The sequence below is a fragment of the Chanos chanos genome, chromosome 1 (genome assembly GCF_902362185.1).
Source record: "Chanos chanos chromosome 1, fChaCha1.1, whole genome shotgun sequence".
NCBI classification, from domain to species: domain Eukaryota; kingdom Metazoa; phylum Chordata; class Actinopteri; order Gonorynchiformes; family Chanidae; genus Chanos; species Chanos chanos.
Window position 1 is genome coordinate 16424002 of NC_044495.1, and position 24007 is coordinate 16448008.

General features: G+C 41.1%; 1 protein-coding gene across 1 annotated transcript in view; it reads left to right on the forward strand.

Moving 5' to 3' along the window:
- Positions 1 to 24007, forward strand: part of dock4b (dedicator of cytokinesis 4b) — a 72266-nt gene that overhangs the window by 35768 nt on the left and 12491 nt on the right. Inside the window, exons 14-41 of the mRNA XM_030777304.1 lie at positions 1146 to 1270; positions 2634 to 2796; positions 3670 to 3776; positions 5697 to 5850; positions 6278 to 6375; positions 6483 to 6566; positions 7211 to 7311; positions 8664 to 8745; positions 9105 to 9275; positions 11195 to 11387; positions 11545 to 11672; positions 12481 to 12609; positions 13226 to 13324; positions 13916 to 14010; positions 14364 to 14439; positions 14729 to 14829; positions 15272 to 15330; positions 15428 to 15576; positions 15782 to 15867; positions 17292 to 17318; positions 17517 to 17612; positions 18062 to 18122; positions 19155 to 19248; positions 19380 to 19528; positions 20978 to 21064; positions 21242 to 21346; positions 21523 to 21664; positions 23638 to 23804. Coding sequence (XP_030633164.1) covers positions 1146 to 1270; positions 2634 to 2796; positions 3670 to 3776; positions 5697 to 5850; positions 6278 to 6375; positions 6483 to 6566; positions 7211 to 7311; positions 8664 to 8745; positions 9105 to 9275; positions 11195 to 11387; positions 11545 to 11672; positions 12481 to 12609; positions 13226 to 13324; positions 13916 to 14010; positions 14364 to 14439; positions 14729 to 14829; positions 15272 to 15330; positions 15428 to 15576; positions 15782 to 15867; positions 17292 to 17318; positions 17517 to 17612; positions 18062 to 18122; positions 19155 to 19248; positions 19380 to 19528; positions 20978 to 21064; positions 21242 to 21346; positions 21523 to 21664; positions 23638 to 23804 — 3128 coding nt within the window. The remainder of the gene's footprint in view (positions 1 to 1145; positions 1271 to 2633; positions 2797 to 3669; positions 3777 to 5696; positions 5851 to 6277; positions 6376 to 6482; positions 6567 to 7210; positions 7312 to 8663; positions 8746 to 9104; positions 9276 to 11194; positions 11388 to 11544; positions 11673 to 12480; positions 12610 to 13225; positions 13325 to 13915; positions 14011 to 14363; positions 14440 to 14728; positions 14830 to 15271; positions 15331 to 15427; positions 15577 to 15781; positions 15868 to 17291; positions 17319 to 17516; positions 17613 to 18061; positions 18123 to 19154; positions 19249 to 19379; positions 19529 to 20977; positions 21065 to 21241; positions 21347 to 21522; positions 21665 to 23637; positions 23805 to 24007) is intronic.

Genomic DNA, 24007 nt, shown 5'->3' on the forward strand with positions numbered 1-24007 from the left:
GCTTTTTTTTTACACTCAAATGAGATGTGTTACTTAACTGTGCTTTCAAATTAGCAAAGCCTGTGATTACCACAGGAGAGAGCATAAAATCAAAGAGAGGATAAAGATGATATATGTGCAATAATGGAACCACATTGTGGGTTCCATTGCAATTTGCAGTTTCATTGAAATAAATAGTGGATGTTTTCCTGAGACTTTTACGGTATGTTCTTGTTCATTTGCTTTATTTGCAGTGTCCCTCTCACTGTTGCAGTATTGGCTCTTATGGTTGCCATCTCTGCTGTGGAAAATTGATTGGACCTTACTTACTTACTTTCTGTTTTTTCTTAATGTGGTGAGCAAACAAAGATTAGAACAGAGGAAACATACTGACTAACGACTGATTGTGCGACAGCCTTTGCACGTGAAGCTGACAGGGTATATTTCTTAAGGCCGTCTAAGCGACAGGGTGTTAAAGTGAGACGGTCTCTGTCTGACCGCATTCCGCTCTCTGGATCTAAATATGTGCAGAGAACAGGCGTGCAAAGCACAAAGGTGGGAATGAGTGATGACATCTTAAAATGTGTGAGAACTGAGGCACTACTCTTGTGTGTGAGTTTGTGTGTGTGTGTGCGTGTGTGTCAGCAGTCTGTGCATTGAGTCACAGGATGCACCTGCTGGCACATTTGAAGGGAGCTGAGCTATGCATGTGTGTGTGTAAGGTCCGTTCTTCACTTCCTCCGCTTGTGCACTGTAGTGTCTGGGATGCTGGTGGCTGTAGCGTTAGATAAGCCTTACTTCTGTATGGCTTATACCTGTGAAGTTTATGTTATGGCCGTAGATGACTGATTACAGAGTTCACACTCACACTCATACATCCTCACCATGGCGCTTATAGGGCCCACGCACTAGTCAGTTCATTCATTAGTGTCAAAACTCCTTACACTTATTCTCTATTGGACAGTTCTCTCCTTACGCTTACGCTCTCCTTACGCTGTCTGACCCAGAATTAACTCACTCTGTATTCAAAATGAATGGTGAGAAATCTGAGGCTTGCTGTAAACCTTTACATTTCTTACTTAGTTCTGGCTAGACTTTATTTTGAGAAAAAAGAGTTCCACTGTGGATTAGGATGTTTTTAAGCCATTTTGCCTAATGTTTCCTAGGAGAGATGCGGAATGATCTGTACATGACGCTTGAGAGAGGAGAATTTGAGAAAGGAGGGAAGAGTGTGGCCAGGAATGTGGAGATCACGGTGTATGCTCTGGGTGTGGATGGGCAGATTTTAAAGGTTTGTTATCTGTGAAAGAGTTCTGGTAAACCACAGTATGTTTAACCTAACTGACGCCTCTTTTTCCGCCCTCTGTGTCTAGAGTTGCATTGTGTCAGCGTAACAGCAGTCAGTTTGTCTGTGTATGTGTTTGTGTTTGTGTGTGCATGTATGTGTACACACATACATATGTGTTTGGTTTGTGACTCAGTAATATACTGCTATTGAGATGATGTTGCTGTCTGGTTTGTGGTTTTTATGCACAGAAAAGACTTGAGCATGCATGTCCACAGATACCACCAACATTAACCTGTCACTCAGAATAGCCTGCACTAAATACATCCGTTCTCTTTGCCATAGGCACTCAGCGATAGAGAAGCTCTCTGTTCTTTTTTCCTGCTACCTTAAAATTAGGGTGGGAATCGTTTGGGTTTTTTCTGATACTGGTGCTGAAACGATACTTTTAAAACAGTGCCGGTGGCTGAACCGGTACTTAAAAAAAAAAGAACAAAATGAAAGTCGACAACTTTAAATAACGGCTTTTTTTTTTTATCTCTAAGGCAAATTTGAACTTCAAATTGAACAATATATCAACTTAACACCTTAAATATATAAATATAAATAAATGCAAAGCACTTAACAAATGTACGTTACAAATTCACATAATAAATAAAACCTAACCCAACTACAGTAATTAAACACTAAATAACAGTTACAGTAATAATAACAACAAAATGAATTTTGTGTTGGAATTATTCATATTCTACAAACTCCAGCTTCAAACTTCAGAAATTCTTTTGCAGACATATTATCACATATGCTTTCTCCGGCAAAATACGACACCTCTCCTGACTAATTGCCAAATGCTTCATTAAATTTGAAGTGTTCCCCCCTTTGCATGCAAATACTTTAGACCATTTAGCTTTAGACATTTTAACCGTGTTTAAGGTAGCTACTAGCTAATGGTAGGCATCTGCTGCCATCAGAACAAGTGTAGCGTTTACTAGCGATGGCATGTGACATGCAATGATGTTTCTGTTGCCTGTAACATCCATTTCGGAGCACCAGAAGGCAAATATTTCAATTGACAGCTCAGGCAAAATCTCTGTTGTGATTTGGTTCGATAGATACCGATCGTATAGGAACCGGGTTTAGGTAACCAACCCTACTTAAAATTAGCATGTCCTTTTAAGTGCCCTTATTGGTCTGTCTGAATATAACCTGAAAACTAGAAAAAATGTTTAAACAATGTAAACAACTCCATATGTCATAAAACTGAACTAACTCTACACCTGTTGTCGTAAAGTGATTAACCTTAGTAATAGACTTTGAGAGGAAAAAGAGAAACTGACTCTGTTTGTGTCTCTCTCCTGTGGACATACAGGGCTATGTGGCAGTGGGCTCTGGAGAGCCAGGGGCAGATGAGTACCGCTCTTTTGTTCTTTACCACAACAACAGCCCACGGTGGGCAGAACAGATCAAACTGCCCATCCCCGTGGACATGTTCAGAGGTTCACACGTCCGTTTCGAATTCAGACACTGCTCCAGTAAGACCCCACTCCTGTCTCTATTGGTTACACTTGATTTGCATTTGCATAGGGTAGTCCTGCACTTAAGGTTTTAGAGTGTTCAAACACTCTTACTGAGGGAAGAATTAAAAAAAAAAAAAAGATTTTGATTTGTTACACATCTCTTTTTTGATCTGACATTTTTGGGATCCTTTGCTGTAAAACTGTTATGTCTCATTTCTTTTGACTTCACATCCCTCCCCTATGGTGTGGTATTAAAAAGCTGGGTTGCAGATTTTATGCGTTGTTTTATCACTGATGACAGAGGGAAAGTTCCCCTATATCCCAAGGGGAGTACTCCACTAATGGAGCCTTAATCTGACTATATCAGCATCCAAAAACAGAGGCAGCCAGTCACTGTATATGATGACCAGGGGCTCAGTGGTAATGCAACATTGTTTTTAGGTTATATAGCTACAGATTGGATTTAGGGTTAAAGGGTGAACAGTAGAGATTAAAAGGGCCGTGATCTTTGCCTGACTCATTGTTTTGAGCCTCAAGTATAGGAAAACCTTTTTGTATTTAATAGTGTTGCCTCAAAGCAAAGAGAGGCATGTCTGACATTCTCTCTGTCTCTCAACTCAGACCTATGAAACACGGCTCACAACTCAGTGCCCTCAGAACATTGCATCCCTTCTGCTTCATTTTTTTTTTGCAATGTTTTAAGAAATTGAATATAAGTTCTGTAGCGTTTATTTTAAATTAAAAATATGATGGATTTCAAGAACTAGCATTAAAGTATTAGATATGTAAGTGCTGTCGCTATACATTTTCGTATTTGTAAATTGTAAGTATGTGGAGACACTGAGTGTATTTTGTGATTTGTCTGCTGTGATTTTTTATTCCCCTCAGCTAAAGACAAAGGGGAGAAGAAGTTGTTTGGCTTTTCCTTCGTCCCTCTAATGCAGGAGGATGGGAGGACCCTGCCCGACGGCACACACGAGCTCATTGTCCACAAGGTACCACCAGTCAGCCAGATTAAGCTACATTAAGACTTTGTGTTGGATGAAACTCACCATTAACATTCTGTAGTGGTATTAGAGCAACACAAACACTGTTCTGATTAACACTGTGTGTCTTAGCAGGCTTAGCATTGTTCAAATATGGCTACTTTTCAGATGTGAAGAGATTTGCTCAGGTTATAGAAAAGCATGTGGGAAGCTGGGCTCTGTTGAGAAGTGTGTTTAACCCATGTGACAATTTTGTTGGCCAGTTTTTTTAAAGCCTCGTTTTGAATAAACTTTGGGCACTTTTGGAAGAAAAACACTGTCTTCAGTGGAAACAAACGTACTTAGCCTTGAGGATGTTGCCTTTGGTTTGGAAATGCAACTGCCTGTGTAAACTTTGGCGCATTTACCCCAGTGCATTTACCCTCACAGTAATCTGACATGCTATGAATGGTAGTCTGAAGTGTGTTAAGTACATTTCCATATAAATGATCCATTTTCATGTACAGATGTGGTGTAGTAGTCTTGTTGTATGTAGTCTTTTTGTTGCCCTGAGTCTTTTTGTAAATTTGCCCTGAGAACCATGCAGTGTTAATGGTCAGTGGTTGTAACCTCCTCTGCTCTTGTTAGGGCACAAAAAGGAGAATATACTTGACTCTACAGTCCCTGAGGCAAGTCCAATTAGACAGATACGTAGCGCTTGCCTGGGCTGAGCAGCCAGTATGTCCAAAATGTGGGACGTTTCTTTGAAAGGCTTAAGCGTTACACACACTCTAACACGCTAGCTGTTGTCACTAGGCTGCCGCTAAAGCCTTTTCCCACTGTATCCCAAAGATAGCTGCCACGCTGTCCTCATTAGAAGTACCTGCAGTTTACACCGTCACAGGTCCCTATGAAAGACACTCACCTGCACAGATATAGCACATATAATTAATCACCAGATTACAGCCTTATGGGTGTATCACTAATGGGCCCAGTTCCTGCTTCTCGTAAATGCTCTTTTTCCTTGTGTTTCCGCTCCTTTGACTGTAAGTCTAGATTGTCTGCATAAAAAGGAATCATTTGCATTTGTGTTTTTCTTGTTTTACTATGTTTTACTTAAGTGAGAAAATGAGAACCAGGAAAGGAACCATGTAAGAATATGTGAATTGTGCCAGTCATTCAAATTTGTATGAATTTATAGTCAACACAGCTTTGATAATGCAAAGCTGACAGTGCCACTTTGCATAATAAAACAGTAATATGTTTGCCTCAGAGACAGATGCCCAGCAGCAGACAAATGGATTAAAAGAGAACTGCCTTCTAAAAATGAAAAAAAGTCTTGAATCCTCAGGGCTCAGCAAGAAAACTGCGTTTTTTTTTTCTTTTTCGGTCTGAGCATTTAACTCCTACTAGTGAGGATATTCTAGTGAATCATAAGCCTGTCTGTATACCTCTATATTTTGCAAATATTGTCATTTGAAAATCCTCACTTCAATGATTTTTGGCTTTTAACAGAAGAGAACTTACTGAAATTCAACAGCCTACTTAAAATGCTTAAAATAGGATGGTTTGTTCAGTCTAACCACTTGTGAACCCCAGTGCTTGTGAAGTTATGCACAGTAACAGATTCATTCTGAAACACCACAAAGTGTAGCTAAATACAGAGTAGACAATGCCTCTGATGCACCACACTCTCTGCTTACGTGTAGAATTGTTTTAGCTGTCAGTGAAGAAAGTGAAGTGCGGGTACAGATGGTTCAGTTTGTTAAAAACTGCTGACCAGTACCTTGTCAGACTGCTGTACGTTGATAAGGACTAAAAATAAAGCAGTACTCTCATACATGACAAAACTGCTTTTCATATCTGCTGTAAACGCATCTCAAAAACATCTGGAACATTTCAGATATCTCTCTTTTCTATCCCTCTTTTCTGACTCTTACTCTCTTATAGTGTGAAGACAGTTCTTATCTCCAGGACTGTTCTCGTTACCTGAAACTGCCCTTCTCTAAAGCCTACCTGTCAGGGAACAACCACAGTGTGAAAACCAGCAAAGAGTCTCTCTGGATCACTTCCTTCCTCTGTTCCACCAAACTCACCCAGAATGGTACTGTTGTGTCCCTCTTTGTCCGTCTGTGAGAGTGTGTGTGTGTGTGTGTGTGTGTGCGCGCACCACCGTATGCTGTAGTTTAACCTAAGCACTGAGTTAAACAGAATTCAATACAAGACTAAAATACTCACAAGGGTCAAATGTCATAATTAATGGCCAAACATATGCCAGTTCTTTTTTATGCCAATAAGACCATTAAGGCAATAGTCTACTCATGTTTATCACTGACACTGTTGGATTGAACAGGAGGACTAAATCTGAAACCTACTATCTGAGAACTTCTGTTGTGCTCTTCAGAACCACCTGGGGTTTTCAGAATAGCTACTGTATGTGGGAATGTTTGAAAAAACTGTATTGCATAAGTTTTTTTGTATAAATATGACCTTGTTTGCATATGTGATATTGTTCGGGATTTTCTCTCTAGGTGACATGCTGGACCTGCTGAAGTGGAGAGCTCACCCAGAAAGAATCAGTGACAGCCTGTCCAAACTGAAGGAGATAGATGGCTCTGAAATAGTCAAGGTAAGCATACATACCCTCTCATTGGCTGATGAGCATGCCACTCAGAGTGTAGGTCATTCTGACTCAGACTTGTTGATCAGTGACAGTCAAGTGTTCTGTTGTTTCAGTTTCTACAGGATACGTTGGATACACTCTTTGGGATCCTGGATGAAAATTCTCAGAGATATAGCCTGAAGGTGTTTGATTGTCTGGTAAGTTCTAAAATATAATATCCAAATGCATTTTATACTCAAAGAAAATGCTACATATATGTGTAAGTGCGGTGTACACACTGTTGTTTATTCCAGGACCGTTTATCTGCTGTAAACATGTCACAGACATTCTATACATTTTCACTGTGTAATTTTTTTAACTGTACGGCTCTTTACTTTGTAAGGAGGTATCTAACATATTAACTCTATAATTGAAATTGGAATGTGTGGTTGTGTAAAAATATATGCAGGGCATTTGCTTAAATAAATAAATTGTATATACATAAGCACCGGAAGCATACTCAGATGTACAGTAAACAGTTTCTTCAATCATTCATACCAAAGCTACAGAACAAACCCTGTTATATTTTGGTCTTCATCACATCCATAGTCTGATAGTGGACCTATATGGAGAGAAGTGTGCATTGTTTCAGGAAAGGAGTTAAAGTTAAAACAAACCTGAGAGGTTTTGCTTTTAGATGTGAAATGCCTTTAGGTCATTACAGCTTCTGTGTCATTGACTCGTAATGAACTGTGCTGAAAGGCTGACAGAATGTTACCTTCAGGCCAAATCACCCATGAGTGCGTTAATGCTCCTGCCACCTCTTATTTAGTTTCATTGAAATCTTTTCTTCTCTCCTCAGGTGCACATAATAAATTTGCTTCAAGACAGCAAGTTTGAGCACTTTAAACCAGTCATGGACACTTATATAGAGAGCCACTTTGCCGGGGCCCTGTCGTACAGGTACAATCATTTGACTATTATTTTTCTCTAGTGCTCAATCTAGAGAAGCTGTCTAAATCCCTGCTGGTTTTTAAACCTGACTCACAGTTTGGTACCAGTGATTCTGCTCCCAGTCATCTGAAGATGCTTCCTCTCCGTGTCTCCTTTCCTGCATTAACTGTAATCTTTGTAACATCTTACAGAGGAGAATAGGCAAAGAGATGAAGCTAGTTTAAAACTGTGGAACAGGGCCTGAGAGGTGAGCGATGTGGTCTTGACGGGTGGGCAGTAACAGGTGTCCTGGCATTTAAATAGGGTGGAGTTAAATGAAGTGTGAATTTGTCACCTGCTTCACAGTGCCCCCTGCTTATAGGAGGACTGTGTGCTCTGACAGTTTGTTCCCAAGCTCATCAGCATGTGTACACATGCACACACACACACACACACACACACACACACACACACAAAACAAATGCTGCAGCCTACCTCTCACTTCTCTCTCCCTCTCTCTCTCTCTCTCTCTCTCTCTCTCTCTTTATCTCTCTTTCTCACACAGACACACTCACTCGCACACATACAGACCTCTCTGCAGTTACATTCACTGCTTGCTAGTATTTCCCTTTGAACACCTTCTTGCCTTCCACACCTTCCACATTTTCCCCCGTGTAACTGTCTGAAATACCGCCAGGCTCAGAGGAGAGAGAAACAATGTGGGTTAGAAAAAAATCGTATTAGGAATAAGAGGTTCATTGTAACCTCGGTAAACTCTTAGAAAATATATTCAGGTTTTGTTATCGCTGTTGACATCCGCCTACAATGTCCGTCTCTGCATCCATTAGAAAGCAAATAAACCCAGACATGCAGCAAACACTCTTTGCGAGAAAAAAAAAAAAGGCATTTTCCATATTCATTTGGCTGATAGTGCCTCCATTTCCTCTGTACACAATACAAGGAAAACACTTTGGCTTTGTTGGTGCTTGTTAGATGTTGTTATTTGTTTCTTTTGTTTGTATTCAGTTATCTCTAAATGTGTCATTAGATTATAGTTTAAATGCTAATGTATACCTCCAGAGAGCTGTTTTCATTTGCACAGGCATTGTGGGAGAACTAAACTGAAGTGAAACTATTCATTTGGTGGGGGGGGGGGGTTGGTCATGAGGAGTTGCATGGGTGACTAAAATGACGATTCAAATGTACATTGTGTGATCTATGTGTCAGATATGACTTCAGCTAATGGAGTGCATATGAATTTAGGCTTATTTTGAAATGATTTACTAATCACAGAGGTTATTCTGGTCTTATTTTAAGATGATTCTGTGTGATTAGCAGAGTGCTTATGAATATGTGCTTATTTTGATGACTTTGTTTTTCAGGGATCTGATTAAGGTGTTAAAATGGTACATGGATCGCATCATAGAGGCAGAGCATCAGGATCATATCCAACAGGTCCTTAAGGTATAAACACACACACACACACACACACACTCACACACACACTTTTAGGAGTAAGTTGTGTAGCTCTCAAGAGTTCACAAACTGGTATTTCATTTAAAGTGTACCAGTGCCCAACTATCACACATTTTCTGCATGATGTATGCTTGTTTCTGTTTTCACTGCCTTCCATATGATTTATAAGGAGAAACATTTGCCTTAGGCCTTAGGGATTTCCATAAATATATTATTTTTAATAACTTTTCTAATTTATCATAACACGCTATATTTGATGCTTTGTGCATATTTAATAGGGAATGTAGTATGTAAATTGGGTCATTGTCACAAATAGTAATCACTGAATAAATGTGTTTATCGCCTAGGCAACGGAATACATCTTTAAGTACATAGTCCAATCACGTCGGTTGTTCTCACTGGCCACTGGAGGACAGAATGAAGAGGAGTTTCGTTGCTGTGTGAATGAGCTCTTCATGTCAATACGCTTCTTTCTGTCTCAGGAGAGCAAGGGTTCGAGCCCTGTGGCACAAACACAGGTCAGAGAGAACCTGGTACATACAAGAGAAAGCAGAGCAAAGATATCACTGAATTAACAACATTCTGTAAATGGCAAACAGATTCCACATATGCTCATAAACATATTCAAAACGCTGCTCTCTCATAACTGATCTTAAGGAAAGAACAATGATGTCATAAGGGAAGCAGTGCAGTCCTTTTTTCTGCCAGGAATAAGCTGTGACCATTGATATGACGAATGCTATTTTAGTAATCTGAGAATGTCTTTTCTTTCAGTTTCTAATGCTGCTAGATCTTAGTAATAGTTGTGGGTTCTAGTTCTCCTTTAGAATGAAACCTATACACCTCACCCCCACATCCACCTCCTCTCTAGAATTCCCAAGAGCAGGAGACTTCCCTGTATCATATAGTGAAACTTCACAAGTAAATGACATCAGATGTTCTAATATTAACCTGCCCTTAGAGGAGAATCACAAAGGTCTATCATCTGCCTATTAGAGATGACAGATGTCTGTTCTATTATAAAAAAATTAATTTAGTGAGGTGCAGGAGGTCCATGTCTGAACCGTTTGTTTCATGTGTGTGAGAAAATCTCCTCTTTTATCATTTATTTTTTAGAATAACACTCCTAATTTAACCTCTCCAGATATGAGAGAAGTATGAGCGGGATCATGTATATTTCGTGGCATTTCTGCAAAATGTAACAGCAGTCTAGAATATGCTTGGAGCAAGTAGAGATTGTATTTCTCAATATGAGAATAATCCTTAACTCCTTTCTCTCCTGCCTGTCACTGCATCTTTGATTTGATTTCTTTACTGTGGGTGTGTTAAGATGCTTCTGTTTTCCAGAATGAGTCCCAAAAGTGTCCGAAATTGTCAGATTTAACCTTTTTAAAGAAAGAAAAAGCAAAAGAAGAAAGAAAGAAAAAAGAAGGTAGGAGAGATAGCAAGAGAGAAAGAGAAGGAAAGGAAAGAATGAACGAAGGAAACAGAGAAAGACAGAAGGACGGGAAAGATCAGTCAAGGTGGACGTAAAGCGACTGACAGATCACAGGGTAAAATAGTTGGGAAACAACCACATAAGTTGAAAGTAAAAGTGACTGTAAAAGGGGATGGAGTAAATGAAACATGTAAATCCATTTAACATCCTGGCCTTATGCATAAACAGAGTGGAGCTGCATTTGACTGACTCTACACTTCATGTTTCTGTCTCTCTGTCTGAAGGGTCTGATCCCTGTTTGCGTTTAATCTTCATAGACAGCAGAACAATAGCTGTGAGAGAATGCAGGTCAGGCTAGTCCTAATCCCAGATAATCCCTCATCCCCCTCCGTCCGCCCTGCTGGGAACCAGACTGCTGTTTGCACCGCTGGATTAGATTGGACTGGCCACGTGGCTCTGTGTATATACTCTCCTCTCTGTGGTTTGAACTGAACTGACATGAGGGGATGTAGTTAGATCCTTTTGTTCGTCACCACTGATGTGTCTACACTATGTCCATGTCTTTACATTATTTCACTAAATTTACTCTCCAAAATCCACATAAATTAGTACAGACGGTCAAACAACAAAATATAGGAAAAACCCATTGAGGTCTCCTGACTTGTCCTCAGCGTAGAATTCATATGGTTACTTATCTATGATGAGGCCGCTGTGTGTTAAAGCAGAGTTTGGGGGTAACTTTGAGGTCCTACAGAAAGTGGTGTGAATGTTATGAAAAAAAAAGGTTCTGAAGCACAGAGAAGGGTTCTTTTTGGGGTTTGATTTTGATGGCTCAATGTGGAACTATGATATTGATCTAGTTGTAGTAAAATGTTTGTGGCCACATCTGTTTTAAGTATCTAAAACCGGTTGTCTTTTTCATATGTGCACGTTGTCAGTCGTGGAGGTGTTGCTGACATTGTTTATTTGTGATTTTTTTGGACGCTTGTGGACGCACAGGCCGTGTTCTTGCGAACGTTCCCGGCCATGTATGGGGAGCTGCTGAAACTGTTCTCGGTGAAGGAAGTGGCTACGTTTGTACGGGACACGCTGGGCAGTCTCCCTGTGACTGTTCACCCAGACTGCCCCCTGGAGGCCATCAAACTGCAGTGCCTCGCTAAGACTGTAGAGAGTCAGCTGTACACCAACCCTGGTATGTGTTCACTCACTAGAACAGGCTGTCGTAAACAGCTTCAGTTCAGTTCGGTTTACACCAGATAAAAATGTGTGTGTGTGTGTGTATGTGTGCGTGCGCACGCGCGCGCGTGTGTATGTTAATGTGTGTAACTCTCGGCGTGTTTGTCTCTCAGAGTCGAGGTGTATCCTGCTCCCAGTGGTGTTACGTTTGCTGCAGGCTCACATGCTGGAGCAGAAGGAGCAGATGATGTGTGCTCGCATCCTCACCAGCGTGTTGTCTCTAATGAAGAAAGACGACAAGGTGAGACACATGGAGAAAACAACGAGACATTCATCAAAGGGAGATTGATCTGAAATTGTTTGGGAAAGAGTGAGAGAGTGTGAGTCGGATGCTATGAAAAATGATATCTAATGAGGAACAGACAGTAATTGCTCTGTTTTTAGACGCTCACTACATTGACTAATGTCTTTAGCCAGTGGAGCATTATGGTATGCATAATGTTACCAATGAAACGTAAAATAAGCCTTACCATCAATTAAATAAATAAATAAAAGAAATGTTAGATTCATTCTTGACTGAGTTAAAGTAATTTACAAAAATTTGCTTAATTATTCAATTCTTCTGTCTTTTCAGATCCTTAATCTAAACAGTTTACTCAGACAGGACCTAAACTCTGTACATGTGTAGGTCTGTAATGTAGTGAGGGGAGAGCCCCCTGAGTTTGGGAGTGTCAGACAGGGAAGGGAGAGTGTGCATGAGAGGAGCTTGAAATGGCTGTCACACATTCAGTAGGCCTCACACAGGCGGAGACAGGTACACTATGACAGCCCACAACAGACTCCACTAAGAGGAGCTGACAGGGGGAAAGGCCACGCTGTCCATCTCACAGTTTCTCTCATTATCGCTCTGTCAGAATCAATCTGAGCCTTCACTCCTTCATTTCAGCTGTCTCTCTCTCTCTCTCTCTCTCTCTCTCTCTCTCTCTCTCTCTCTCTCTATATATATATATATACACACACATACGTGTGTGTGTGTGTGTGTGTGTGTGTGTGTGGTGTGTGTTTGTGTTTGTGTATGTCAATGCACGTGTGTATGTCTGTATTTGCAGGGCACATCAGAGGAGGTGGATCTGATCGTGGAGAGTCTGTTGGGCGTTTTACTGAAGATCATTCGGGAGCTCGCCAACCGACCCCAGCCTGCTGCACCCACACTTAACCTGCAGTTTCAGGAGGTCATGGTGAGAGAGAGAGAGAGAGAGAGAGTGAGAGAGAGAGAGAGAGAGAGAGAGAGAGAGAGAAAGAGAGAGAGAATGAGAGAGAGAGAGAGAGAGAGAGAACTAGGTGGCAGGGAGTGGCAGCGCAGGGGAAAGAGCAATAGGAGGATTAAGTAGACAAAGGAATGGCGACAGTTGTCTGTGATGGTAGGGAGGGATGGAGTGACAGTTGAGAGGTGGAGAGAGTAATTGCATGGGAAGTGTGCTTCCTGAGAGAGAAAGCTAAAGGGAAGGATGTAAAGGGGGAGAGAGAGATACAGAGAGAGGTATGGCCCCTGAGGGCGCTGTAATTACTGCTCACAAGTCAATGCCTTTTACACTTCAAAGCTCTCCGCCAGAAGCAGCAGGGAAATTCTCTCTAAGCTTCCCCCCCTCAGATCCCCCCCCCCCTTTTTTGCCTATGTATTGCTTACAATCATTTACGGTTCAAAATGTATAACTGTTCCATCAGTTCTAGCTTCTAGCGTATTAAAATGTGAATCTGAGTCTCCCAGGTGAAAGGAGGGGTGTTGTTTTTGTCATGTTGGTGGTGCGTTGGCTGTGCTGAGAGGGTGTGTATTATGTTGGGGTTTTTTTTCAGGGGGAGTTTGTGGCGTGTCTCTTGGCTTTATTGAAGCAGATGAAGGATCGGCACTACCAGCAGCTGCTGCGTCGCTTCTCCAGCAAAGATGATCTGAGAGTGAGAGAACCTAATGCACTAATACATTTCTGTGTCAGCTAAATTCATCCATCTCAGTCCATTATCACAGTCTAACTCAATATCATTTAACCCTTCACCATTATCCCACCAATCAGTGTCATCAAACTCATCAACATCATTTAACCCATCACCATTATCCCACCAATCAGTGTCATCAAACTCATCAACATCATTTAACCCATCGCCATTATCCCACCAATCAGTGTCATCAAACTCATCAACATCATTTAACCCTTCACCATTATCCCACCAATCAGTGTCATCAAACTCATCAACATCATTTAACCCTTCACCATTATCCCACCAATCAGTGTCATCAAACTCATCAACTTCATTTAACCCATCACCATTATCCCACCAATCAGTGTCATCAAACTCATCAACATCATTTAACTTCCAATCATAAAGTTACTCTTAATGATATCACAAAGTTTTCAGAATAGCTGAAGGCTTGTGAGTCATTGCGTAATGGACTAATTGAATTGTTCATTGGAGTAACTGAATCATTTCTCTACTGAACAGTATGGCTATAGGAAAAAGAGAGGTGACTTCTCCCTCTGTCTCTTTCAGGAGTTTCTGCTGCAGATCTTTAATGTGTTTCGTATCCTAATACGACCAGAGATGTTCCCGAAAGACTGGACTGTTATGAGACTGGTCACCAACAAGTAAGAGTTTCCTTTGCATAAGAACAGCTGATCAGCTCTTCTGTACTTTTTCTTTTTTAAAGCACTTCATTAACAGTTAAATATAAAAGATGACTGTGAACCTCATGATGATGCGAGCATTAAATTCAAAGACTCCTTTCCATTCCCTGCGATTCACAGTGTGATGTTGTCTCCATAGACACGAGAATTCTGTGATTGACAGTGTGAATTGGTCTCCATGGACACAGGAGAACTGTGATTGACAGTGTGATTTGGTTTCCATGGATGCAGGAGTGCTGTGACTGACAATGTGATTTGGTCTCCATGTACATAGTAGTGCCTTGATTGACACTTGGATGTGGTTTCCATTTCAGTGTGATCATCACCACAGTTCTGTATTTATCAGACGCTTTGAGGAAAAACTTCCTCAATGACAAGTTTGACTTCATGGTAAGACTCACTGTCTGCACATGTGTGTGTCAGTGTGTGTGAGTATGTACATACCTGACTGTGTTTATATATGTCTGTATGTGTGTCTGTATGCAAGCTAATTCTTAGAGTCAGCCTGTCCTCCTGTCTTTGATGTCATGTAGTGTATTCTGCATACAGTAGGCAGTTGCATATGTGTATGTTATGATGCTGTGGAAACACACACAGTGAAAAGTTAGCGAAATGTGCTGCTAACATTGCCTGTTTATTTATTCCGTATGCATGCACATGTGTGTTTGTTCTTTTGTAGGTGTGGGAGTCGTACTTCTACCTGTCTGTCATCTTCATCAACCAGCCCTGTCTGCAACTAGAGACTTTCTCACCATCAAAGAGGAAGAAAGTTCTGGAAAAGTGAGAATCTGCTCTCTGCAAACACACACACTATACACACACGCACACACACACATCTACACAGTGTTAAAATGTATCAAACAATTTGATAAGATTCACTTTTCATACAGATATAAACAGTTTTTTTTTTCAAGACTGTGATGACTGACAGCTGTTTGATTGGCAGCTGGTGATTTTAAAAATGAGAGGGTACAGAGAACAGACATGTGGCAGATGGAGATGCTTGTCAGTCAAACTCGAGTGTGAAATTATGTCTTTAATATCCTTCAAATTTTACTGTGGATCTTTTCATTGATGATTTATTTGCTGTAGAGCTATGTCTCAACATAGAACAATTACTATAGAACAGTCTCTCTCTGTCTCACACACACAGCTGTAATTCACACACACCTCTCTCTCTTTCTCTCTCTCTCTCTTTCTCTCTCTCTCTCTCTGTGTGTAGGTATGGAGACATGAGGGTGATGATGGGCTGTGAGATTTTCAGCATGTGGCAAAATTTGGGTAGGTGCAGTAACGCTCTGTATCTTTTCTGTCTTTCTTTCTTTTGTCTATGTGTAAGAATGACCTAATTTCTGTCTGTGTGTCCTCTTCTACATAGGGGAGCACAAGCTAAACTTCATCCCTGCTCTGATTGGTCCGTTCCTGGAGGTAACGCTTGTGCCCCAGCCAGACCTACGGAGCGTGATGATTCCCATTTTCCATGACATGATGGATTGGGAACAACGTAGGAGTGGAAATTTTAAACAGGTAAAGCCCAGCACTGATCACTGTAATACTTACCTAACACACACTACTGCAAAGCCTCATTTAACCTCATTTAACTTCATTATACCTCATTATCCCTCCTGAATGTCACACAGCACAGTATTCACTCTCATACAGGATGAAGGTGTCCTGAGGTGTCAGTAGATGTGATGATGACGATGATGATGATCATGATGATGCGTTTTAGGTGGAGGCCAAACTCATAGACAAGCTGGACAGTCTTATGTCAGAGGGAAAAGGGGATGAAACATACAGAGAACTCTTCAACAGCATGTGAGTGCACAAACACACACAAACCCTCCCATCATCACCGCTTCAACAGCGTGTGAGTGCACAAACACACACAAACCCTCCCATCATCAACGCTTCAACAGCGTGTGAGTGCACAAACACACACAAACCCTCCCATCATCACCGCTTCAACAGCGTGTGAGTGCACAAACACACACAAACCCTCCCATCATCACCGCTTCAACAGCGTGTGAGTGCACAAACACACACAAACCCTCCCATCATCAACGCTCCCACTCTTACTATGGTCGGGTTTTTTTCCCCACATGTAAGACATACACAAGTGAGCTTGTGTCAATAATGCCATAAGCTTCATCTTAGCTTTTCAGTGTGCATGTTGGGTCTGTTAAGTGTATGCTGGTGTAAGAGTACATCTTTATCCGCTGTAAACTTTTTTAAAGGCACTTATTTCCAGTACTGTATCGTAGTCCCTTACTCGTTGGCTACAGATTTTGCGCTAAAGCCTTTGTGTAGCGTTGAGGGTGGGTGTTCCTTTAACACGTCTTAATCGTGTCTCTTATTTATTTTGCTAGACTCCTCAGTTTAAAGGGGCAAGAAAAAGAGAACTATTTGTGGTTAGTGCCTGTAGGAGGTGATGTTGCAGGTTGTACTTTGATGCAGTCTCTTTAAAAGTCTGTTTGATTCATTCTGTTGGTAGAGGTACCTTGATATTATGCCTTCAGATCTGCTCTTCAGTTCATATGTCGACACTTTGTCGAGCTTTTGAATGTATTTGCTGCGCTGAAAGTTTTGGGACAATGGAAAGGGTGAATGAATGAATGAATGAATGAAGGGAGGGGGGAGGGATAGAGTGCGGGGTAGGTACATGGATAGCACTGGGACTTCAGAGGTGTAGGAATAAGGTAAGGGTACGTGGAGTCATTGCTCCTCTTTGTCTTTTGAGCTCCCCCTGTGCATGCTGGCTGTTGTCTGTTTTTTTTTCTTGTGTGTGTGTGCGAGTATGAGTGTATGTGCATGTGTGTCTTTTAGTGTTTGAAACAGGCATTGTGTGTATGTTTGATCAACCGCATTCATAGGTCATACCTTCAACATTATGTTCTCCATCCATAGTTTGGTAAAACTGTCTTCAGTCCCAAAAAGCTATTGCCATAACTTTTTTTTTTTACGTGAAATGTTTCAATATGTTTGTTTCGAAAGTTGATTCAGGAAATATATATAATGGCTTTTAATATGGGTGCTGGTTTTAGTTTTATTTTGTATGATTAGATATAACTGGAAATAATATAATTAGATAATTATATATATATTTGTAAAAGATGTTTTGATTACTCTGTACCTCGTTTTTTTGTTGTACTAACAGTACTAACTCTGTACTAACATGTGTGATTGTGTGCCAACATTAATCTATTAATCTGAATTTGTTCTGTCAATGCTGCCTGGATTAGTATTCCCCTGTTTGGGCCATACCCTAGGTAAGGCTCAGTTCTTCTCTGCTATTGGGTAGTTGTGTGGACAGGAGTGATTGACAGTGCTGACCTGACCAAGGCACCTGTAGAATGTCAGAGGCAACTGCAAGACTAACATATGTGTGTGTGTTTGTGTGTACGTACATGAATGTTTCTGTATGTGTGTGTGTGTGTGTGTGTGTGTGTGTGTGTGTATTCATTCAGTCTGCTGAAGAAGATTGAGAGAGAAACTTGGAGAGAAAGTGGTGTCTCACTCATTGCCACAGTAACACGGCTGATGGAGAGACTGCTGGATTACAGGTATTACACAAACACATGCACACACAATCACACACATCATCCACTGTATGTTGGCATACTTTTGCACGCACGCATGCACACACACACACACACACACACACACACACTATCGACTAATGGCCCTATACCTCAAACCTTTGTCTCATATTACAGTGTAGTGTTCAAATTCATCACCAACATGTAGTGTAGGGTAAAAGCACAGCACTGATAACTCACAGAGGAATGGCTGTTTGTCAAGTCCTTGGGTCAATTGGACTTGAGTAGAACGAACATGTGTTGTAAAGTGGATCCCCAGAATTGTCAGTGTACTTGCCCTAGGTAACAACACATGACACATTGACACAGATTGACAGAGACACGAACCCACTCACCCCCCTCCTCACACACACAGAAACTGTCCATGTCATTACCATGCTGTAACCTGATTGGTGGTTCACTGCCTCTCACAGGGACTGTATGAAGCAGGGGGAGGTGGATGGGAAGAAGATTGGATGCACTGTTAGTCTCCTGGTCAGTCTCTCTCTACTCTTACAATTCTACACACACACACACACACACACACACACACAGACTCATCTTTATAGCATTAGATTCAGCTGATATCCTGTGACTGAGGTGGAATGGACAGAAAATACTGCCATCTCTCTAGAACCTGACTGGGCACTTCTCCTCCTGAGGTACCACACTCCTGTAGGATTTTATTCCACTTCAGATCTAATGTACTGATTGTAAGTCCACAGTGCCCTCCATCCTGAGACTGCTGTGGGACTTGTATTGGCTAAATGAAGTATAATTGTGTGGGCTGGAGCAAAAAAAAAAACTGTATAAACTGCAGGAGGACTACCTGTCTCAGACTCTATCAAAGACTAAATCAAAGTGAAACAATGCACAGTTCCTTCTGTTTTTAATGTTATAGTCATAGGCAATATGTTCATTTTTTGAGCATAACTAATGCAACTATGTCCCCATTCAGTCATTCCTGCCCTAGAACAGTCTGGAGAACGATCGCTGATGTCTAAAAAAAATAAATAAAAAGCAAAAAACCTCCCAACATTTTAAATTTAGTTTTAACAAGACTGAAGTCTGAAGTCTGTTTTTGTCCTAAGCTCTGATTAGCAGGCAGGTCACTTTGACTCAGCACATTCTAAATTAGAGAGAAGGTTTCCAGAAGTCCAGTTTGGTTCTCAGACCCACTTTCAGATGGAGGGTAAATGTTTGAATGTCTTTATTTAGCAGTTGGCTCTAACCACTGGTACTGAAAGTGTTTCCTCTGAAATGGGTCTTTTGTTGATGTGCCAGCGTTGAAGTGTTTTTCTGCATTCTGTGCCACCTAGAAGCATCTCCTAGGTTAACCTTATGCAACAAAACCAGTTTGTACTAAAGCATCTGCCCATGAGTTGACTGCATCATTACAAACTCACTGATTTAACCAAGCTGAAAAGTGCGTTTCTCTCTCTCTCTCTCTCTCTCTCTTTCCCTCTCTCCCTATCTCTACTTCTCCTTCTCTTTCACCGACTGTCTCTGTTTTATGTCTCTCTGTAGAACTTCTATAAAACAGAGTTGAATAAGGAGGAGATGTACATCCGTTACATTCATAAGCTGTATGACCTCCACTTGAAAGCACAGAACTACACAGGTAAAGCATGTTATAGCCAAAACACCGCTTCACTCTGGGAAAGGAGAGGTGTTACGTGATTGCTTTGGGCATGTTGTCAGGACGATGTGTGTCTCTTTTGTATACTCACCCGCCCTCCCTGACTTCCTTAGAGGCTGCATACACCCTGCTGTTGTATGACGAGCTGTTGGAGTGGTCAGAGCGCCCCCTAGGGGAATTCCTGAGTTATCCTATGCAGACGGAGTGGCAGAGAAAAGAATACCTCCATCTCACCATTATCCAAAACTTCGACCGTGGCAAGGTCTGATCCTCAGTTTGTTTTTTTTTTTCTTAAATTTGTGACCCATACACTCACCGTCAGCTTTATATGACTTAGCTATATTTTAGTCTTATGCATGTAGTCATTTAGGTAATTAAAGATAAAATCAAACGTTAAATCACACATGAGCTGTCTTTGTCATCCTCTGTCTGTGAACCTCCTCTTGACTCTCTTTCTTTCTTCCTTTCCCTCTCTTCCTCTGTCTTTTCAGTATCGTGCTTTTACAGTATGTCTTTATGTCATTTCTTGAACTTGATTGAACAATCAGACAAAGGTAGACCTTAAAGTAGTTATTGTCCAAAACAAATGATATTTAAGAAATCAGGACCTTCACTTAAGTAATCAGTGCTTCGGCTTTGCGATAGGAAGAATAAAAATAAGTGTTTGGTGCCCAATTTGCCAGTGAATTGATGACTAGAGCCATCTGTGAGTTTAGCAGTTGGGGCTCTATGAAACAGCGGGCAGCCAAGCTCCCATTTAATTAGCAACATGGCAAAGAAGTATGCTCAGAGTCAAATGGACCTTATCGGGCTCCCCACTCCATACCAACCTGTTCAAGTGGTACCACCGGCGCCACTTTTTCTCCCTTTAGGACAAAGAGTATAACTTTGTGAAGTCTAACAATATGGAGTGGCACCAAAATAAAACTAAAAAGTGCTAGAGGCCATGATATCTTAAAAATAACATTTCATTATGCTGTGAAATTACTATACTTTCTCCAGATAATGAACTGACTTCGTTCAGTGCTGCAACATGGTATTATGTTTTCACGACTTCAGCACACTGCTTCAATATTGGGTAATTAAGTGTCTCAACGTTACGATTACTCAGCAGTTTGAAATGATAAGCAAATCATTTTCCATCTTCTATGAGACTTATAATACTCTCACTCAGGACACCAGAGCATTTTAAAAGCCATAAACTACTCGCTACCAGGGCTGTTTATAAGTCAGGTCATGCTAGCTGCAGTAAACACAGAAAGCTTCATAATACCGTTGATTTTGCCATACCCCCAGCAGTTTAGCACCACAAGCCACTGGCAGCAGATGCGGTAAGTCCGGCCAGCTTTGTGCTGACTGATGCTTTCTGCACAGTTGACCCTGCTGTGATATTTAGGGATTCAGGGCCACAGGTAGCAATAAGAAAACGAGTTGTACTCTGTGTGATTAAAGCTGACAGCCCAGTTGGGATGCATGAAATGTATATGAAAAATGCTCAGCGTTAAGACGCCGATAGCTAAAAATATTATAAAGAAATACGTGCTTAATCGGTGACTGGCTAGAAAATGATTGAAAATGTAAAAATGTGCGCATGATGTGGAGCCCTGTCAGTTTATGCTTAAACTAATGATGTTTTGCTGCCCCCCGGCTGACAGAAATGGAACTGCATTGAGCCATGCTGTGAAGTGATTTTGTGATTTGTTTTCCTTAGTGTTGGGAGAACGGGATCCATCTTTGTAGAGAACTCGCTGATCAATACGAGGCCTACTACGACTACAGAAACTTGAGCAAAATGAGGGTAAGATCATTTTGTCTCCAGTTTGTGTAGAAATGTTTTCTCTTTCTGTTTATAAATGATGTGATAACTTTAACCTCCTTTTAGCTCTTTGGTGATCATGTGTGTTATGTAGTAATGCTCATATTTACATGAGACAGACGTACTTAAGAATTTTGTTTTTTGTTGTTGTATTTGTAGATGATGGAGGCTTCTTTGTATGACAAAATCATGGATCAGCAAAGATTAGAACCAGAGTTCTTCAGAGTGGGATTTTATGGAAAGAAATTTCCCTTCTTTTTAAGAGTGAGTGCTCTTCCCTTTTTTCTTATCTTTACTATGCTTACTGATGTAAATGTATACTTATAACATTCTTTTTATAAGAGTTTTGGTCACTTGGTGCATGTTAGTTCCTCCATTGGCCACTAGGTGTCAGTCTAATCCACAGATTGTGTGTGTGTGTGTGTGTGCTTGTGTTTCAGAATAAGGAATTTGTGTGCCGTGGTCATGACTACGAGCGTTTGGAGGCATTCCAGCAGCGCATGCTGAATGAGTTCCCTCACGCCATCGCCATGCAACATGTTAACCAGCCTGATCAGACCATCTACCAGGCTGATGCACAGTGTATCCTTACATACACATGCCCTTACTCAAGTACACAGTACACCCTTACACAACACAGATCTACCACTCACTCATACACATACACTAAACACCTGCCTGTACGCACACATACCCGCGCACACACACACACACACGCATATGCACACAAACTCGTGTTTTTAGAATGTATTTTAATATTGATTCATACAGGAATATCCTGTGTCCATGTTTAGCTTGCTCATTTCAACAGTAATGTCTAGTTCTGTACTCTCTCAAGTCTTTGTCAGATCTGTGTGTGTGTGTGTCACAGAGAGAGAGAAAATGTCGTTTGCTTAGCTAGGTCCCTGCCCCTGCACAGACAATGGAATAGTGTGTTTAAGATAGCATAGAGCCAGAAACCTGTAGGAAGTACCTAAGCTGCATGCATGTGGAAAATCATCTCTTCTCAGAATTGCGGCAGGTCTGAGTGGCTGATAAGACATCTGTTTGGAATAGCTTAAGCTCGGGGGAGAATTGAAGAGTTTTCCTTGAGTGCAATTACAGCAGACAGGCTCCAGTCATACTGCATTACTGTTTCACTTTGTTGTCCTCTCACATTGTGAATCAATGTTTCTCCTGGACCGCTGCCCCGGTCAATTCATATTTCTGCACTGATGACCCCTCATAGTTTATAATACACAACCATCTTGATATTTATACATACAGTTAATATGAAAACAGAGAAGAGACTGCTTTATCATATTACAGGGTTAAGAGTTCATTCAAACTGTGTAGGGGACTGCATGGTGTGTGTATGTACGTGTGTGTGTGTGTGTGTGTTTGTTACTATTTAGCTCTAGATTTGCCCAGCCTTTCACCATACCTGTAGATGTGAAGAGTCGTCGGCTGGACTCGGGTCTTGTTTACAGCAGTAAACGCACGCTCTTGGAGTAAAAAACACTACATTTGAGTGCATTGTAGCTGTTTTATTTTTAGACTTACAGCATGTAAAACCATGTTATATAACCGCCTGGGCACGCTAAGGCGTACAAACAGTACATTTACTGTTAACTTTTACGCATCAGTATCTTGTGAGTCTCCTCTTTTTCTCATGCCCTAGATATAGTTGCATAGTCAGCAGACATCTTCAGAGGTTCATGTGTGTGCAAGATCCACAAACAAATGCGTAGCATAGGCCACAGTTTTCACAGGCTATATTCTGTCTCCATCAGCCCATGTGGCACTGCATCTTCTATTGAGATGTGATGGATGAATGTGGTCCCCCTGGCAATCCTAGGGTTTTTTGCATGTAGCTCGTATGCCAGATTCATCTATGCATGTCTTGAGTCTTGGTGTGTCTTGCTGGGAATTATACGGCATCACATTATAAAGAGATTAGGAAACGCATGTTCATTATGGTGAGCTATATATCATTTCCATCTCTACCTGATAAATTTGTACTCATGCCCACAAATGTTTTATTCACGTAAATAACATTAATGATGCACAGAATATGTGGAACAAGAAAAGAGAGAATTCGAGCATGAGTGGAAGGTTCCAGCTGGTCTGGATGAGAGGGAGGCAGCCATTCATATTCGGGTACCAGTGTTGCTATTGTCTGTGGTAACAGTGTGTAGTTGGTGTGAAAATCAATTCTTGCAGTACAGTTTTTTGAATTACAAAATAGGTAGGCATCTAAAACACACCTGCTTAGGAAAAGTCATGTGGGGGCAACATTTTTGCTTTTTGACATTAAATGCTAAAATTTGGCATTTAAGCTTTAAATACAAATTTATCACACTGTGAGACATCAGTTTAAGACAACTGAAGAGTTAATGGCATTTTCAAAGATTGGAGTGGAAAAAGGAACCCTTTTCACTGCATCATTATTAATTTAGTTATGTGCACCACTTTATTTCTCTGTGAGTGTATGTATTTCAGGTTGTTACTTTTGTGTGTGTGTGTGTGTGTGTGTGTGTGTTGCTCTCTATGCTCCTTGACTGGCAGTGTTTCAGACCTGCAGATTTATGCAGTGAGCCCTATTCCAGACAGTCAGGATGTCCTACAGAGGGACGGTGTCCCCGACAACATTAAGAGTTTCTACAAAGTCAACCACATCTCACGCTTCCGCTACGATCGGCCATTCCACAAAGGCACCAAGGACAAGGAGAATGAGTTTAAGGTTCAGCAGTGCCCACCTACACACACAAATACCCATCATCCTCCTTTCTCTCTGTTTCTCAACAATACAGTCTCTCTTTATCTCTTTCTTCTCCGGATGTCTTTCTCTTTCCTTTATTCTTTTTCCTTACCATCGCTACAGCCCTTCTACCATAGCTACATCTTTTACTCCTTGACCCTAAATGTGTATATGCATGTGCGTGT